Source organism: Passer montanus, unplaced genomic scaffold (genome assembly GCF_014805655.1).
Source record: "Passer montanus isolate IOZ18808 unplaced genomic scaffold, ASM1480565v1 scaffold66, whole genome shotgun sequence".
Taxonomy (NCBI): Eukaryota; Metazoa; Chordata; class Aves; order Passeriformes; family Passeridae; genus Passer; species Passer montanus.
Window position 1 is genome coordinate 6,193,372 of NW_024371704.1, and position 19,844 is coordinate 6,213,215.

At 44.6% G+C, this 19,844-nt stretch overlaps 1 protein-coding gene across 2 annotated transcripts in view; it reads right to left on the bottom strand.

Annotated features, from left to right (window-relative positions):
• Window positions 1–1,508: 1,508 nt before the first annotated feature.
• TMEFF2 (transmembrane protein with EGF like and two follistatin like domains 2) overlaps window positions 1,509–19,844 on the bottom strand; it is a 124,887-nt gene continuing 106,551 nt past the window's right edge. For both annotated transcript variants that reach the window (XM_039728540.1, XM_039728539.1), the window contains 4 exons: window positions 9,565–9,688; window positions 7,886–8,044; window positions 3,142–3,228; window positions 1,509–2,739 (listed from right to left, as the gene is read on the bottom strand). In XM_039728540.1, the coding sequence (XP_039584474.1) occupies window positions 2,643–2,739; window positions 3,142–3,228; window positions 7,886–8,044; window positions 9,565–9,688 (467 nt within the window). In that variant the 3' untranslated portion in view covers window positions 1,509–2,642. The remainder of the gene's footprint in view (window positions 2,740–3,141; window positions 3,229–7,885; window positions 8,045–9,564; window positions 9,689–19,844) is intronic.

The window sequence follows — 19,844 nt, forward strand, 5'->3', positions numbered from 1 at the left end:
AGGCTGTTCCTTAGGGAATGGGTGTGCCAACAGTCCTATTTTTACCTCTTAATTTTACCTTTTATACTGTCCAGTGTGGCTTGTGGTAAAACAACAGCCAGGAAGTGACTGCAGGCTGTTGGGACATGTGTGTTGACCCAAAGCCATCACATTGAGTGTGGAATACTGGTATTTTCAGTGGTTTTGGCACATTTTATCATTTAGTGTGGCTTTTAAAGTAGGTGAGTGCTGGTAGTTGAGGTTATTTGCAGTTGCCATTGTGCCATGCAGAAAAAGCCTATGAAACAGCCCAAACAGATGAATTGCTGCCCTCCCCAAGCACTGAGTCTATCTCCATGGGCATCACGAGAAACCTTGCTCTATGCTCAGGGTTGCTGAAGCGTGCGCTGGGAAGAGGACAAACAGCAACACATTTTCACCACTCTGTGTGACTCCAAGTAGAGGAGCTGGGCTCTGCCCCAGTGCATGGCACAATTCTCACAGCCATGGCTTTGCCCATGTGCCCAGCCCACCTCCCTGCATCTTCTGTTACACTGCACAGACATTGCCATGTCTTGAGTTTTGGCCAGCATGGGGATCTAACAAACACACATTTTCCAGACCCCTCAGAAAAGGAAAAGTCCACATCTCCAAATTTTGCTGTGTTTTGCAGTTTCTGCAAATGTCTTTGGTAAAAATCTCCATTGCTGTAGGTACACCCCAAGACACTGTTACTGTCAGACTGTGTGCCCTTGCCAGCATGTTGAAGGTTAAGTCTGAGAGACCAAAAGAGGTGGGACCTGCCCTGTGTATTAACAAGAAAATCCCTTTCCCCTCTCTGCCCTCCTGTCTGCAGCAGGCATTTACACTGGCCATGCTGGGGAGGTGTGAGGCTTTGTGACAGGCCCTGCAGCTGGGGATGCAGCTAGTGACACCTGGCAAATGCTGTTTGGGGATTAAATGTGCCACTGCTCCGTGAAAGGCAGGCTCATAATGTTGGAAGTTTGGAGACAGTGTGTCGGACTCCTGTTTTCACTCCTAAGCGATGCTGTGCTATTTTTGTCCAGGCCAAACTTTGCCTTTTTAATTAGGTTTATTGCTATAGCTCCGTGGCAATGTGTATGTGCTAATGTTTGATTTTTGTATCTAATGCAAGCAACCAACATAAACAATCCGGACCTGATAGTCCCTGTGGAGGGACTCACATTTGGAATCAGCTCAAACTATATGGTTTTGATGCTTGTTAGACTCCAACTTTTCGCTCAGGAAGCACAAAGGGAGGGTGTCTAAGGGTAGGGCTACGTTTGCCTCTTTTCAAACATTTGTTGGAGAGCTGGGGTGAGGGCTGAGGAGCAGGGGCTGGCTAGATGGCCCCCTCTCCTTCTGCCTTGACCCAGCCTACAGTTCCAGGGAGCAGGTCCCTTCAGGACCAGCATCTCAGTGCCAGAGAGCTGCCCTGTGCCATCATCTGCCCCTCTGCCTGTGCAAGCACCACTCCCACTCCCATCAATCAGCACAGACCAGGTGTCTGGAAGCATCTCTTGCCAATCACCTTTTATTACCTTTAAAAAGCCAAGAAACCCAGAACAAGACAAAAACTGAGACCGTGTGAACATCATGCAATGGATTCACTTTAAAGCAGGCTGGGGTAGGGAAGGGGAGACCAAAAGTCGTGTTAGAGTAGAAGAATCTCTGCACCCGTGTCTGAGGGCCAGGCCGGGTGGGCTGTCACTGGTGGGGTTGGTGGTGACTGCTGTGAGTGACCAGATGGATGCTGAAGCAGGAAATGGAAACACACTCATGAGACATCATCCCAGGTAACCCCAGGTCTGACTCTGACATGGTGATGACAATGAGAAATCCTCCTAACTCTTGTCTTGGGCACGCTCTGCCTGGGCAAGGTCTCTTTGGAGAGGAGCAGCACAGTGACTGCTGTTACAAGGGCTGGAGCCCGGGCACTCAGTGCAGAGGATGTTATCCAGCAGCAGTGATGTTACCCCACTCTGCCCTGCAGTCACACTCTGCTGTCCTCAAAATTCACAGCACAAACTAGAGCAGAATTACCTTCTGGAAAGGATGTGCTTTGGAGAGTTTCAGCTATCACAGAACTAACTCTGCATCTTGTCCATCATGTGGATGTGACAAAACACATGCCCTTATTTTCCTGAGGTATAGCCAACATTTGGGTTCATTACATTTAATGGAGTAGGGTCACCCATAAAGTTATTCATAAGGTATTTTCTGAGTGTTTTTCACCTTCTCTTTGAAAAAATAAATTATATCAGCATGTTCACGAGGTGCAAATGGGACTGGCATTTCAGCTGTTATTATGTTATTAACTTTTTTAACCTAATAATTTTCAATCAAGAGTGAGAAGCAATTTTCACTCACTCCAGTGACCAGAGTTGGAGATGCTGCCAAGTGTTCTCGTAGGGTTCACCTTGACAGACACCTAATTCCATCCCAAATGGAAACGTTACCCCCGACACTCTCATTGCGGTTACTGAGAATTTCCATTTCCCCTTCGGTTAGGATTTAATTTAGAAGGCAAAGACTTCCTAAGCTATGGGAGAGTAAAGATAGATGGCATGGGAGAAGGCGGCTGATGAAATGTAGTTGACTCCGGATCTGAAATATTTTATCCCTCCTCAATGTAGGTTAAATTATTCTTCACCTTTCCCACATCCATAATTGTCGCTGATCTTGGACCAACTCAAAACCCTACTACTGAGTTCAGTAGACTCAAAATTGCCACTAGAACTGGAAAAAGAAAAAAAAAGAGACTTGTTAGTGTCCATACACAATATCCCAAGACTATACACAGCTATGAGATACAGCAAATTTAAGAAAGGCAATTTTTTTCTCATCACTGAGTATTTATTATATATAACAAATACATGAAAAAGAAAAAACTATATTGTGTGATATAAATAGTTTATTTACATTACAGAAAAACATCAAGACAATGTATACTATTTCAAATATATCCATACATAATCAAATATAGCTGTAGTACATGTTCTCATTGGTGTAGATTACCACAAATGCAAGGCAACATGTGTAGATCTTGTCTTAATCTTTTGTCTATAATACTGTATTTTGTAGTCCAAGCTCTCTGCAGTTAGTTTTGCCATTGTGGAAACATGCGCTCTTTAAATTAACCTTGTCGATGCTCTTGTTGTGTTGTCTGAACTGTAGTGCCCTGTGTTTTGCTTCTGTCTGTGGATTCTGTTGCTCCTGGGACATTTCCTGGAAAAGAGAGTTGTGAGAATACACAGCTCTTAGCAACACATCTGCTCCAGAGGTGGCAGGGGCAGCAGGGATGCGAGGGCAAGAGGGGCATCCTCCAGCCCTCAGTGTGCTTCCTTCTCAGTGAAATGAAACCAGCTGGCTAATGGCAATGCCACCACAAAAAAAAAAAAAAAAAAAAAAAAAAAAAAAAAAAAAAAAAAAACACCNNAACCACGGGAAAAAAGAAAACTCAACCAAAAAAAAAAAAAAAAAAAAAAAAAAAAAAAAAGCCAACACAACCCCCAAACACATACTGTGAACAAAATTATGGCAAGGGAGATGTTTGGTTTCCTGAACCCTGGACACTCCTGCTGCATTGCAATGATCCCAAGCCCCAAATCTGATATTCCTTTGGACAGCTGCAGGGGCAAACCCCCTCGTGTCTCAGGACCTCCAGTGTTCCTCAGCAAGGGCACGTTTCCACCTTTCACCTGCAGCAGCACCTGCTGTGGGGATGCTACATTTCTCCCTAATGGAAAGCTAATGGTGTGTTTCTGGCTTCCTCTCAGGGAAAGGCACCCTCGGGCAGAAAGCATGGAGAAGTTTAATCCCAGGTGGAGGCCACAGGATGTCCTAATCAGCTGAAAGCCAAAGGTGGCTATGGTAAAAACTGTGGGCACCTGCACAACAGAGACTGAAACACTTCCTTGGAGTGCCGTGAGAAGGGGCCCCACAATACTCCAGATGACACTGACATGGAAAAAAATTCCCTTTGTATGGGGCTGACTTGTTCTTCTGTTACAGGAGGGCTTTCACCTGCACCGGGTGAAACCCTGTGGGTTCTGCACTGGGGAGAGCTCACCTCAGTGCAGTGAGAGCTTAAAGCACTTGCCTGCAGCTCTGTGTCAAATAACTAAGAGCAGAACAAGTGAAATAAATTGAAAAAGGTCATTTTTCCCCTCCTGTTGAATGGGAGTGATGTTATAGTTTTGTGACGTCAACTGAAAGGCTAAACAGGAGCAAAGAATTTAGGAAGCATTTTTAAAGAATGCTGGAATACAATTATGTAAGTGTCTGGCAAAATATGGGTCAGACTGTCCTGACTTGCCTCACTTTTAAGCCACCAGGACCACCCCCTCATGAGAAGCTGTATGGCTGTGGGCTATATTTTGCCTCGTTCCTTCCTGGGAAGCAGTGAAGTAGGCTGCTATCATTACTCCAGGAAAAACCAGGCTGTGTCTCCTGCGCTCTCAGGGGTCACGGCAGAGCTTTCATTACGGAACTCAGGCAGACTTCAGCCGGTCTGCGAGCTCACACAAACTCATTATTCACTGCGAGTTCCCTGGAAAGGCCATCAGACTCTGGGAGTGAGGCAGGGAGCCGCTGTTGGCAGGCACAGGGCTGCTTCCCTGTGCACCATGGGCACACTGAGAGCCCTGGCTGCTGTCCCTGCATGGCCCCTCCTGCCCAGCCAGCACAGCAGGGCCTCGTGGTGCTCTGCAGGACATGGCCAGGGACACTTCCACGGGCTGAGACAGCCCCACCAACACCCAGGGCTCCTCCCTGAGCCCCCAGCATCTGGATTCACAGCCCTGCTTTGCCCCAGCACTCGGCCAGGTGAAGCAGGGTTAGGCAACCAGCGCACAGTGGGCACAACCAGACTGATTTTGTATGAAACGTGGAGGAGAAAGGTGGCTGGGGGATGATGAGGATGGTCAGCAATCCCAGGGGATGCAGCTGTGCATGGTGGACACCAACTGCTCCAGCTGGACACAAGGAGATGACCATCTCATAGGTACTTTCCCCAAACCAACACTGATAATATGTATATAGTCGCTTCAAGCTCGAGAGAAATCAATTCAAATGTAGAGATTACTCCAATTAAAATGATGAAAAAGCATCTTTGAACCAAAAATGCCCGTGTTTCAATTGTACATTACCCATGGCTGGGAGCTTGGGAAGACCCCAAGCTGCTTACACACAATGCTATTGCATTTACAGGTGAGTTGTGTCTGAAGTGCAGCAGGGGTTCGTAAGGGGAGCACTGGCGTTTAACCAGCTTTTGAGACTTAATCATCTTCTAAAACTGAGTGTGATAGGTTTTCCTTGGTTCTTAACTCTTTAATCAAAAGTCCTTTGTAGTGCACTGTGTGGGGGGTGCATTCATTTATGAACACAGCAGTTACATTGATGTAAACCAAGTGCTGGAGCACAGGCTGCCCTCCCTCCTTCCCTCCACTGAAGCTTTGCTCGGGAGCTCAAGTTACTCACAATGTGATTCATAGCAGGTAAAACACGTTATGCATTCATTTTTAATCAAGTTATTTCTTCATATAAATATGCTGCTGTGACTAAACATTAGGGAAGCACTAAAAATGCAAAGCTGCAAAGAAAACTGCTGAGAATCATTATGACACTAGGCCATACCTATATTATTTGTCATCCTCCTTCACTTTAATCACTGCTTCTTTTTCTGCCTTATCTTTAAGCTAGAAGTCCTTGGGCAGACTGTGCCTCACTGTTTTACCTCTTGGCCTTTGTTCCCTACTCCTCCACCCCAGAAACTTATTGCGAAGTCCTTGGGCAGACTGTGCCTCACTGTTTTACCTCTTGGCCTTTGGTTCCCTACTCCTCCACCCCAGAAACTTGGCACTAGTGATGAGTAGCCAAGCACCGAGTCACTTAAACCCTAGTCATGATCACTGCTGTTGGTTGCATTTTCAGCTGAGTCCATCCTCTGACTCTGTTGCTTCTGTGGCTACAGAAATGGTAATGCTGGCAACTTGGAGGGCCAAGTGCCCAGGAGGCAGAGGAGGGGCCAGGGGCAAACCTCATCTGTCAGCAGCCTCTTTATTCAGATTAAAGTGTCTGCAGCAACAGCCCTAAAAGTCTCCGGGACTTGCTGAGAGCCTTCTAGCAACAGAGGACACCCCCAGAGATTTGCACCACTGTACAGGTAAAATTTTAAGAGCAACAACAGTAATGATAGCTGGAAGATTACAATGGTAGTTTTGTGAGGCTCACATGGATGCAGTGCACCAAACTCGCTTGATTAATTAATTAGCTGAAGTTGCACTGAAATGAGCAGCAAAGAATTTGGCCGCAATGCCCTCTGAATGAAGAAGTTTCCCTTCTTTCTCCCAGGAGCCTGGCAAGGTGGTTTCAGCACTTTCAAGAATTTAGGGTGTGGAGTTCAAACCAGTACAGTCAGGTTCTCCAAAGCAGACAACTTCAAAAACTCAATTGCTCATGCATATGCTGCCACAACACTCTCTTGTCAGGTGGATTTCTCTTAGGCCACTTAAGAGCACACTTCTGCAAATGTATCTCAAATCATTATGCTGGGATGGAGGATGCTCTGCAGTAATTACATGCATTACAGAAAAAAAGTCAAAAGATCATAAATTGACTTGGTTACAAAGTGTGGGGGGAAAAGGTACTGTCTCTGTATGAAAACAGTGTGACAGGTAATTTGCATTACAGTACCGGATCACTCAGAGCTCCCTGTCTTCATTCTTCAGTATAAAGTACTTTGCTCACTGCATCAAGATGACAAAACTAGACTCACTTGACAAAACAATACACATTTATTCCATTATCAATTACTACACTACTTTCTTTCTCTCCCTACACGCTGTATTTTTGGTTGTTTGAATTACCTCTGTGAACACCACCTCCTGTAATCTACTGCCTCATTTGGTAGTTGCCATTCAGGTGATGAACTATGGCTAAAAAAGGTTTTGGTTTGTGCCTTTAGGCCAGAGAAGGATTTATGAATTTTTTTCTTTATTCTTTTCTTGGAACAAATGCTCTACACTTGTCTTCCAGCCAGGTAGTGCAACACAGGGACTGAAATAAAGTAGAGATTTTATTTTATATGGAGTTATGATACCTGGCTTTTTTTTTAATTTTAAAAAGAAAATAATTTTTAAAAGAGCAATTTATCAGTGCTGCTAACTGAATTAATTAAACCTTGTGATTTCTAAGAGAAGCTTGTAAATGTTTGACATTCAGAACTTACCCCAAGCCCTCCCAGAGACAGTAACACAGTCAAGTGGGGGAGTAGAGCAGCACATGGGGGGGAAGGATTGCATTTACCCCTCTCATTCTGAACTACCCTGGGGCTTTTTCCATTCACACAACCCTCTGCTCCTCACTAAAGAAAAAAACCCTGGGTACATCATATATGGAAGACCCTAAAACATGTGCAGTGCCTTTGAACATGCACTCAAGCCTAATGAAATCATTTAATCAGCGGGGTTGCAAACAGGCTTAAAAGTCTGTATGCTCTGCCTGATTAGGACTAAGGGAATGGGCCCTTAAGGAAACCAGATGGAGATATGATTAGTTTTATTAAGTGTTGATCCAGCTGCTGTATTTATATTTCCCCTATTTATATGAACAATATTTGTCCAAGCATCTGAATACAAAGTAGAGAACTTCACTTGCTGTAGGCACCGTTGCTACCTAAGTTTGATTAAGATGGAAGTAAAAATTCAGTCATAATAATGAAGGAGCACTTGCTGGCTGGACCAGATGATATCTTCTGTTTGTGAGTGAATTAAATAGCATTTGTTATCAGCAGTGTCACTGCAGAAATCGGTATAATCAGCGCACATTGCAGGAAAAACAAAAGTCTTTTCTCTTTCTACTGTAAAATACCAGAGATACTGACCTTGTAATACAAAGGACTACAACACAGATGATGGCAATCTGGATGGTTCCAATCACAGCTGCTATTAAGACATACTGAAATCGTACTGGACCTGGAACCACATATAAAACGCTGTAGTCCTTTTTTTCACAGTGTTGTCCAGTATAGCCGGCGTCACATCTGAAATAAAAAATATTTTTTCCTCATTATACCTGCTGCTTTCAAAGAATGCTGGAAAAAAAATAAATTAGGCGCTGAAGCATAAGCTTATGTGGTTTTTTGGTTTTTTTTTTTCTTTCTTTTTCAGAATGGACTCCCACGGAGAGAGTATCAGTGGGTGCTCCCGCTCAGAGGGAAGACTTGTGGTCCTCAGTGTCACCAAGGTCTGTGAGAGTGAATAACACTGTGAGAGTGCCAGGAGGTACCCAGGGGACCAAGACATAACTGGCTTCAAGTGGAACCACTTGCACATTGTGATGAGAATCCATTTAGTTCCTTGCACAACATACTTTAGATTTCTCCCTTTCTTTGGGGAGGTGGGGGAGGGTGAAAAGCCATCGAGCTCTGGTTCCTTATGCAGATTACCCCTAAGGAGGTGATAAGCAATCATCCAGGCTCCATATGAAATGTGATTAGATGTTCCTGAAAGTGGATACATCATTTACATTTCGTCTGGTTGCTATAAAAAACCCCTCTACTGATGCTGCAGCCATCAACCCCAATGCTGCCTGCTGCACTGCTCACCAGTTCCCCTCCTGCAGCCTGACATCCCCACTCTGCTCTGTGATTTTGGGGCCAAGCAGTGCTTTTACAGTTCTAGCTCTTGCCCTGTTTCCCCTTAATTGCCCAAGCAAGATGTGAAAATCCAGGTCAATGGCAGCAGCAACTGTCAGGGACTGAGACAGATGGCTTGGGCTCCTCTCAGGTGTGTTAGTGGAGCACTAACCCTGATGGGTTAAGCCTTGTGCTTCCTTTTCTTTCCCTGCATTTCCACAGCTGCCAGCACCTTGAGGAAATGACATTTTTCAGTTGAATGGAGCACCTAAAATGCAGAAGCTGCAAAGAGCAAAATGTGTCCTGGCTGTTTGTGTGAGCTGGGAAAAGCTGGCTTGAGGTTCTGTCCTGGGGAGATCTGGTGTGTGTATCTTTGCGGTCCCATCCCAGTGTCCCAGGAAAATGGTGTTCATGTCCTTTTCCAGCCACCTGGCCACTGTGTGGACTTCAGAAGCAATATCTGCCCCTGTTCAGGGAGGCATTCACTGCAGGACACTACAGTGCTTTCACTGTATTCCTCCTCCCTGCCCAAACCTCCTCCAAAATCACCTCCTGCTGAAGCAGCCCCCTGTGCCCCAGCCAGCTGCCCCACGAGCTCTGCTCCTGCCACAGCAGGGACATACCCTGGTGGCACTCCTCTCCCTCAGGCTGAGGAGGGCACCTAGTGAGGTCTGAGTGCCCTGTGAAGGGCTTTTAAAAACACATCTAAATATAACTGAAGGTTACTGGATGGCTTTACAGTCAATTAACATTGTTCATAACTCAATACACTTTTGGGACTTCGTTGAATAATTTAAGTCTGATGGATTTTGTAGCACAAAGGGCCATGGTTGCCATTATTTTCCATAGCTGATCCAGATTAAGTGTTTCTGTAAGTCAGTATTTCCATGGGTGTAGCCTTCCCTTGCTGGCGGGAGAAGGGTTACCTGCACGACGGTTCCAGCATGTTTGTGGAGTGCTCACACTTGCCATGCATGCAGAAGCCGTTGTAATGCTCTGGACAAGGGATGTAGATCCCTCTTGCACTTTCTTCCAGTTTATTTGCATTCTCTGTGAACACAGGTGAAGGGGAACGTTAACCTGACCATGTAGGATAAGGTGAAGTGATGGAAAGAACTCAACAGATGAAAGAAAGGAAAACCAGAGAGCAAGATGTGAAAGATGTTGTTCATGGGAAGCAAGGGTTTGCCCCTTCAGACAGGTTGGCTGATTTTGCCCCTGCAAACAGGCTGGTGACATTTGCAAGGGTTTATCTCAGTCTTTTATAATTCCTGTCAAGTTAAAGCAAATTATACACCTGAGAAAATAATGTGACTATTCAAAATCTGATGACAGGATAGGACCTGCAAAATACCCGATTATTTCTGTTTTACTTTATAGACTGTCCCCTCAAACTGAGACAAGGTTGGGAGAGAGACTCTGGACATTTGCATGTAATATACATTCTGCATTTTTTAATTCAACAGAACATATACAGAAAGACAATTTTATGGCTGAAGTAGACTGAGACTCCAGAGCTGAAGTTTATCATCAGTGCTGCACACCCATGCCCCGAAGTCCACTGGCCTCCTTCACATCCCACAGCATCCAGCACTTCAAACTAGTTTGGCATTCTGAGCCTACTTCTGCAGCAGTTAAAGAGTCACTGAGACTGCAAATCCAGGGAAATCCCTTCATGCAGCCAGGAAAATGAAGGCTTAATTTAGTTTTGAAACAGGTATGTGCTCAACTTCACAGGCTGAAACACAAGAGTGTTACCACCACGAACTCACATGAATTTCGTAGGCCACCGAGGTATTAATTAACCTGGGTTGCTTTGGCAAATTCTTCCATTTAACCAATACTTATGATATCTCAAATGCTAACACTCCTTTTTCTGTCATAGTGTCTTCTAGCCATGATTAATTAAGAACAGAAGAATAAATCTCATGATGGATGTCTGAGGAAATGTAGCTTTCACGGAAATAAGTTGAAGCATTTTTATCTTCCAAAGGAAGTCCCCAAGTGTTATAAAACAATTGCAATTTGTGTTCTGCCTCCAAGCCAGTCATGCCAGCAGCAGGCATGCTTAGGTATTATCCCACCTCTGGGAAACGTTTGTGCAGCAGATCCAAGATTCAGATTTTCATAATGAATTTCTTTTCTGTTGCTGCTGTCCAAGGAGAGTTGTAAGAGTCTCTAACCACTTGCACTAATAAAGTTGGTTATATTGTCCTTATGTGAAAACAGGCAAGGATCAGCTCCCAGCAAATGAGAATGACAGGCAACCTCTGTGTCCCTGCTGACAGCATTAGCTTCTCTTTCACCCTTAGGATTTTCAGGACCTCTGCACTCTGGACCATTATTGCATCTTTTTGAATGCACATACACTGAACACAAGCCCGTGTGCCTCTCCCTGTTCCCTGATCACACTGGGATACCTGTGCAAGGCTGGTGGAGGACCATGCAGTGCAGGGGCATGGGTGCACTCTGCACTGCATGGGTTCTGGGTGTGCTTGACCTCTGCTATGGCCCACATTCAAATCTATTTCTGTCCAGGAAACTGCAGCAAGAAGTATGGGATCCTTATTAATACACATTTTTTTCCTATGGTGGAAAACATAATGCCATTTCCCTCAAATCCTCCATTACCAGAGGAAGTTTGCTTCCCCTCTGAAGAACAGGAGACTGCCCTGTGTGCACATGCACATGTGTGTGTATGTCTGATTGTTCCTTTTCAGGTATTGAGGTACCTCTTACATGTCTGTGCACCACTACTCAGTGCAAGAATCCCTCCTCGCTCAGCAGCAGTGTAATTAAAACAGTATAAAATCCTTTGGTTTAATTGTTGGGTTTTTTTTAAAGGCTCACTTCAAGATGGGGGGAAATTGTAACTTTCAGGACAGACTCACCTGGGACTAGAAAGTGGGACCAGGACCTATGTGGATGTGCAGATGCCCTCACTGTGTGTAGGCTGTAGGGCTGGCAATCATGTGGGCAGAAACCATTCCTTCTTTAACAAGGTCTCTGGCACACTTTAAAGTAAATCTAGGATCATGCAGAACTTGTAATTACACCTCTAAGCATAATGTTGTGATGGAAAATGCTTTACTGAATCTAAAATGAGATGGCCCAAGCTTTGCTAGCATTTGTAGGATAAACACTTCATAGGGTAAACACTTCATACAGGAACACTTGTCACCTGTCTCAGAAAAGCCCACAAAACTTAGACACAAATTATCTGTATCTCATTTTGACTGATGACTCCTCCAACAGAGTCAGGGATTTATGTAAAGGCAGAGAGGGGGAAAACCACATTTTTAGTTTGATCTGACATCTAGGTTACTTGAAATACAGACTACAATAAAAACATCATTTCGTTCAGACTGAGAAATTTGCACTCCCATTTGCACATTTTGAACACACACACACACACACACAATTTCCCTGCCTCAAAACAGGTTATTTTTCTCACTACAAAATCCATTATTTTCAGTGTAGAGCCAGTGTAGAGAACCAAACACCCAGGCATGCTCTAAAAGTCCCTTGATGTTGAAATGACTGCTCCCTTTCTGGAAGGACCTGAGAACTTTTCAGCAATCCAGCTGTTGATGAGATACTAACTCTTATGAATGCATCATAGGGTTTTTATCACCATGAACAGGAACTATAAACTGATTCTAAAAAGAGAGGATATAAATAAAAATCATGCTGAGGTTATGAAGCAAACAAGAACTGTACATATCTTAAAAAATTAAACCTAAATTAAGACATCAACCCTTATAAAAACTTTGGATTATTTATAAATTCAGTATCAGATGCAATTTGTACTAGAAAAACTACAGTATCACTACACTAAGGAGGCCCTCTACCACACCAACCTCACACCTACAGAGAGCTAAGCTAAATACAAACCCACTTTTTTCCAAGCACAGCAGATCTGTATGCATAAAGCAATGACACAGATCAAATTCAAAGTTACTCAGGTTTCAGTAATGTTAAATTCAGTAGCTGCTCTTCACACACTACACTTGCTGCATTGTTATTGGCAACAATGTGGGCAAGTTTTATTTCTGCCAGAAGGACAGACTTGTACCTTTTTGTGATGGACAGGATTTGAGGCAGAAGCCAGCTATAAAGACCAGAGGTAAAAACTGGGCTGACTGGATCACTTTCTCCTGTCTCTGGACAAAAGAAATTCCTGCCACATTTCTCAAAATGCTTGTCCTTTTTATTTCAAAAAAAGAAATACATCGTCCCCCTCCAGATCAATTGTATTCAAGAATCTTTTTCTTGAAGCACTTTTGTGATCTAAAAAGTCACTCTGATGAAGCCAACATCTTTTGCATTTCTGCAGCATTTTTTTCATCTTTAGCCTAACATGACATTTCATATTGTTCACATCCCTTGTTAGTGCCAGCCCATGACATGATAGCCTATCAAATAAGACACACTAGTCAAAACACGTTATTTTGAAGTGTGTGGAGGCCAGATGCTACTTTGTGTAGCTTGAAAGAGCTTATCATCTCTCTGACTGGAGAAGTCTCCCAGCTGAACCCTTGCTCTCCAGCCTCTCTGTGGATGGCAGGGAGATGATGAGCCATTTCTCTGGGATAAACTGGATCCTAAAAAGATACCCAGTGTGGCTGACCACCCACTCAGTGATCTTGCTTTCCCTGATGGATTGTCTTCTGAAATGTTAAATAAATTATTTAAAGCTATCTTGTCTAAATTCCTTAATATCCGTGCCTGTTCCTGTCTTTCATCAAGACGGCGCAGAAGAATGATTTCAAATATATTTTGCATCATTTTAATTTTTATTTCTGGTTTAGCTATATGGTTTTCCTTCAGTCTTTGTAAGTTGAATATACCCTTCAGATTCTCAGGTAACTATTTCAGTGAAAGCTGAAATGCAAAAGCTGGAGCAGCCTGCCTGGTGGCAGGATGTGACTCTGCAAGTGGTGAAAAACAAGGCAGCCAGACTCTTCTCTGGGCAGCCCTCACTGGTCCCCAGCTCCCAAGTGGAGCTTCTGTTCCACAACCAAACATGTGCAGTAGTGCTGCTGAGCTGACAAAGGAATAAATCCATTAGTGCCCTTGATGAGGATTATATGAAGTACTGTCTGGAGTGCCCAGAAAATTCTTTCCAGACATAAGGTCCTACAATCCACTTTAGAGAAATTAAAATAAAAATGCAGGCAAAAATAGGATTCTTGTATCCAAGAACTGACTGTCAGGCACTTAACAATTAGTTCTGCAGGGCTGATAAATCTGTCATTCTTCATGTGTGAATCAGTGAGACTTTCTAGGTGATTTCAAGCAAGCAAAGTAAAATATGCTCATAAATTCTGATGTTAGCATTTTGGCTGATGTACAGCAGGTAATGTTGGAGCTTTGGAAATAATAACTATTAGGCTGTGCCCATATGAGAAAATATTGGCTCACATACAATTTTAACACCTAGTGTACAGTCATCCCTGGACCAAGGGAAGACCTGAAAATACATATAGACACATATATTTCATCAAATAAGGGATGAGACAGTGAATGATGTGCAGCAGAAGCTATTTTGACACCTATCTCATTGATAAAAGTGGTTAAGGAGAATTGACTTACATAATAATTTAATCTTTTAATACTGCTGAGGTCAGTCAAATTTGCAGAGAGAAGCTCTCGCTGATATTGAAGTAGTGACTCCTTACACATCACATTATCAGAGGACACATGAAGGGAAAAAGGGATTTTTGGGTCAAATGTATGTCTTTAACATTCTCAACCTCTTTTGGAAGCATATCCCCCTTGTACCTCCCTGGCAGGTCTCAAAGAGCTGCTGCAGAGCACAGCACTGGGAACCTTCTTAAGAAAGCTCTTCTGCTCTGCATGAAAGAGACTTCTTGTGCAATTCTTGTTTGAAATCAAAACAAACATGCAGACAGTATCCACCTGTGGAGCAAAGGCAGGGATGCCCTGAATTTTGGGAAAGAGCTTCAGCTGATTGACTACAGGTGGGAATCTGAACCCTGTGGATGAGCCTACACAGGATATTTCTGCTACTCATCTTCAGTCTTCACAGACTCAGCAACTGCTGCTCTTTGGATGTAAAAGGGAACTTTCTCAGGCCAGTAACATCTGCAGGAACGGTTCCAAGGTCCAGGAGAAGCATGGTAATGGTGCTGCTTCCTCTGAAAATGCCGAATTGCTTTAGCAGGTTTGCTGGTACTTCAGTAGGATCCAGCAGGAAGTGAGGTCCCATGGGGATTTAGGGATGAAGTCCTTAGGCAGGCTTTCTACTCCCCTCTAATGAAGAACTGCCATGATAAACCCCAGCTCAGACCCAGCTCTGATGAGAGAACAGAGATTCCTCCTGGGTCTTTGCTGGCCAGCTCCAAGGCACACTGTCCTTGGCAAAGCTGCCCTGCTGCACTGCTGCCAGCTGCTCAGGGCCAGCCCAGGGGGCACCTTCACCCCTCACGTTCCCTTCTCCTGAAACCTGCCTTTTACAATTACAGAGCCTCTTCACAATGAAGAAAATGTGTGCAAGCAACTCGCCTGAAAATCACTGTTTGGGTGGGCGTTGAGTGAGAATTCCGAAGGAAGTGCTTGCTGCTGCTCAAGAGGGAGCTCACCAGCCCACTCTCCCTGAGAGCAAGAGGAAAATGAGACACCAAATGTCAGCTGAAAATGTCTGGCACCACTATGTTGCAGCCTGAGCCTAAATTCCTCCTGCAGCCACTCCAAGTACAAACTTGAAGCTAGTTTTTCTACATAAACTGCACAAAAAATACCCTTCCCATATTAGCTGCTTCACCAAGGGGAAAAAAAGAAATGGAACATGGTGAAATAAATTACATTCACTTCTTTTCTCAGGCACAAAATAGGCTTGCTGAACACAGTAATTTATTAATTTTAAATGTCCCTATGCAAATCAGTTCCCTGGAATAAGATAAAATCCACTTTCCTTTTTAAAAATAATCTAGGGCTTTTTATGTTTGAGATGATGGCAAGATGTCCTAGTGCACTTCGAAAAAAAAATATTGTGCTCTGTCTTTGCAGCAATGCATCGTAATTATTCAGCCTGCTGCCATAATTAATAATAGAAACCAATGAATTAAGACACTAATAATCCCCAGATGTTCAAATGGGGAACAGAATACTTTCAGCTTGTCAGCATATATATGGGGGCTATGCTATATATGTTAAAGCTGTTGCTGAACTTCGGAAATCAAGAAGCACTTTTATTTGCAACATCTGTGAATATATCTTCCTTCTTTGAGAAAAGTGACTGAAATCAAGCAACTTGTTAATCATTTTCCTGCATACATAACAAGACCATTTGTCTACTCAAAACTAAACCAGGACTGTTTTTCTGGGGTTTTTTTACCCTTATTTTTCACTGTGTCTGTCGTCTCCTTGAGTTCACAAATTTCTTACCCTAGAGATTGTATAGGTCCCTAAAAGCCAAGGCTCCTGCACGTAAAATAAGGTTCTACCAAGCAGTTACTGCATACAAGGTGCAATAATACAAGGTGCAATACAACCCAAAGTTGCACAGTGATGTGGGTACCTGGCAGCAAGCACTGCTCACACATCTGAACGGGAACATCCAGCAATAAAAGCTAAACTGGAAGACAAAAAACACCACGTGGGCTAATGTGTTGCTCCAAAGCAGCATTTTCTCCATGTCCAGGTGCTCACATTAGGCTCAGCTCTTCCCTGGGGTGATTGTTTCATTCAGGGAGGTAAGGCAGGCTGCTGCCTCACCTTGTCTGACCTCCTCTGCTTCCCTGCCACATTTCAGCCTCTCACCCTGACCGAGACCACCCCTAAAGCAGCAGTTCACTGCTTTTTGATGCTGCACTCCACCCTTGATTCCAGGACATCAGGAGAAGGCTGATGCACTGAGCTGTCCCTGTAGCAGCTCCACAGACTGCTTGTCCCTGTGCCAGTGGCACCTGCCACTTCCCAGGCCAGCAGACTGGTGACATCCCTGGCTCCCCGTGTCATCCGTGTGTCAGCTATCCCCAAGCCATCTCCCCACACTTTTGTGGATGAAGTAACACAGACAGAGCTCTTTAAGACAGCCACTGCCAGGGCTGCAATCATTGCTAGGTTGTGATTTAATGATGCGGGGCTGTATTGTGGATTTGTCAAAGCCCTGGGTAAAGGGGCCCTTACAGTTTGTACTGCCTTCTTTTGTGCCAGGATTGAAAAAATCTGTGTTAACCCCATTCTTAGAATAGATTAAATCCCTCTTCGTGCTAACTCAGCTACTCTCTGTTTTTGGCAAGCTGATGATGTTCCCTTCACTCAGATTCTCCTGCTTAAGATGCCACCAGCCCTGTGGGAGCAGCATCCTCCCCCTTCAGAAACCAGCAGTGTAAAGAAATAAAGTCATAGTTTATCTCCTTGCACATGATCTCCTTGGGCAGCTCATGACAGAGCCCTTAGAGGATGCGTTAACCTTATTATTATTGTAATTTTGTGTTGAAAAAGAGTTGGTGTCAGTTTAGAGATTTGTGAGGTTCCCTCCAATTAGGCTGCGTGCCTGAAGGCAGAGGGGCCAGCACTGGATCCATCACACGGGCACTGCAGGAGCAGAGCACTGAGCAGAGTGTCACCCTCTGTGAGAAATTCCTCCCAACAGCTGAGCCCATGGCTTGTTTTCTCTCCCATCCACCTCCCCTCCAGCTACTCATTAGCGCCAGTGTTGGAGGGGGTAAAAAATGGACAGGAACAGCCAGATCAGGGCTCCTCTCTATGTCCTCCCCTCTGAAAAAGTAAGCCTGAGAGTTTCAATTTACTGCTCAATACCAGATTAAACAGAGATGGAAACACCATCCCAGTATGTGGATGCTAGCAGCAGAAGATGCTTTCAGTCAAATGGTGTCTCCTTCAGAGAAAGCAGGCATGGATGTGCAGAGGATGGCTAGGAGGGACGCTGCCAGAGGAATATCTATGTTTAGCACTGTCTTTTGGGGCACAGCAGACAGACCACCATCCCTGCTGCACAGCCCCAGCAGCACACAGACATGATTCTCACTAACCAGCAGCTCTTCACAACCCTTCCCAGATTAGCTCTGCAGTGACACAGCACTATTAGTTAACTTTGTTATGTGATGATTAAGGAACAAAACTCCCTGAACTTGACCGAGTGGCATCCTGCTGTTTTTGCTTTGTGTGCTACTCTGCAATTTCTATATCAAAGCAGCCTGGCTAGTGCAGCACTCCAGAGCAGCTTATTTATATGTAGATGTGGCTATATGACATTTCCAAATGCCATACATTTGCATATGAAGGTTCCACTTTTTTTCCCCAGCTTCAAGTAAACAGAGTCTGCTTCGATTCCAGAGTAGTGCTTTCCCTCACTTGGAGCTGACTGAGAACCATCCTCCTCAAGCAGCTTAAAAAACCCCTGAAACACCTAATTTTCACAATTCAGCAACCTTAGCTATCAATAGTGTCTCTGGGTGGGTCTTGTGATTTATAGCTGTACCTTTGATACCAAACTGAGCACAGAGAGCAAAACTGCAAGACCTTAAGATTTCATATGAAATGGCTACAGATAATCTGCAATACCAATCAATATTTGCAAATAGGCCTCAGACATATGATGGAAGCTTGTGGTCATCCTAAAAAAGCCTGTGGGTCACATTCATTATAGCTATGAAGATGGTATTGATTTTTGTCACTGATTTTCCACTTGAAAACAAGAGCAGGAGCATGTTGCAGGAGCCGCTGAGGAGCTCTGAAACTGCAAACCTAACACAAAAACCACAACCTTATGTAACACCAGGAAAACCAAGTGGACATTATATATTCAGCTTTCTTGTCAAAAAAAGATAAGGCTGAAGCAGATGGTATGTGGGCAAAGTTTCAACCTGAATACATTGCCTTCTGAAAACCAACAGTGCTATGAAAACAGCCTGGTTTTGTGGCATGAGCTGATGAACACGTTACCTGCACATGGAAGAGCTCAGGCCTCCAGGTGTGTGCTAGGGAGGAGCTGGAAGAGTTTCCCATTGGCAATGTGTGCATGGCAAAGCACGACTCTCAGCACGTCTCCTGTGCCACCCTGCATGAGCAGTGTGAATATGTGTAATACACAGACTGCACGTCTGTGTATGCTGCAGCTGGGATGCACAGCCAGGGTGTGTGCTGAGGGCAGCACTCCTTGGGCATCACCAGGCGATGTGGGAGGGCTGGTGGGCAGTAGAGCCCATGGTGGTCACCAGACATCAGCTGTCCTCCTCTCCCACAGCTCAGCCCTGCTCCCAGGCTGAGCTCCCTGCTCCCTTACATCCCCTTGGGCTGGGAAACACCGAGGTGGGGATGAGCTGCTCCCGTGAGCCCCAGGGCTCTGCCTGCTCTCAAAAAACCATGACAGGCACTTCCTGACTGTGACAAGAGGCACAACAACTCCCAGGAGTCACCTTCGCTGTGGTCTCAGCTCATGGAGTTTCATCCACCCGCCACTGCATTTCCAGAGCACCTCATCCTCCACTGCCAACTGGTAGATAGCATCAACTATGACAAATGGGACGAGGTGCCAGAAAGCTGATAAATACTTTTGATATGGCTCTAAAAATAGTGAAGGGATATTTGTATCCTTCTGACACTTTTTGAAAAGTAGATGGATATGCATGACCTAAGTTTGAAGACGGGTGTCAGGAATATTGATGTGTGGAAGGAGCAGGATCGTTTGGCTGGCGTTGCCCCGGGGACAGTGGCATGACTGATGATGGCTCCATCTCCCAGCTGAGGGTGTGCTTGGAGGGGGCTCCAGCAGAAAAATGGGAGCCCATCCAGAAAAAGACCAGGATTCCTCTTGCCCACCTAGGACATAGAGTTTCCTTGATGGGCACTATGAAATTGGAGAAATGGGGTGCAAGTCCTCTTGGAGCAGCACTGCTGTGCCCTAAGTTATGCCCTTGCAATTCCTGACACATTAACTCCTGTACCATGTATGATTGAGCCTGGTGTGTTTCCAGGATCACACCTGTAAATTTTATCTGGTATTTCCAAACCACTTCTAGAAATGTGGAAGACAAATACAGTTTCTTCCCTTCCCTTCAATGTCTAGAACAATGTAGACTCCAATTCGCACATCCAACCCCAGATGTCCTGAAGTCTGAAGCTTTCCCTTCTTTGGCACCCCTGCGGGAATTTAAGTACTAGTGCAAGCAGCAGCTCTTCCAGATTGTAAGGACTACACTGATGGAAATTGCTT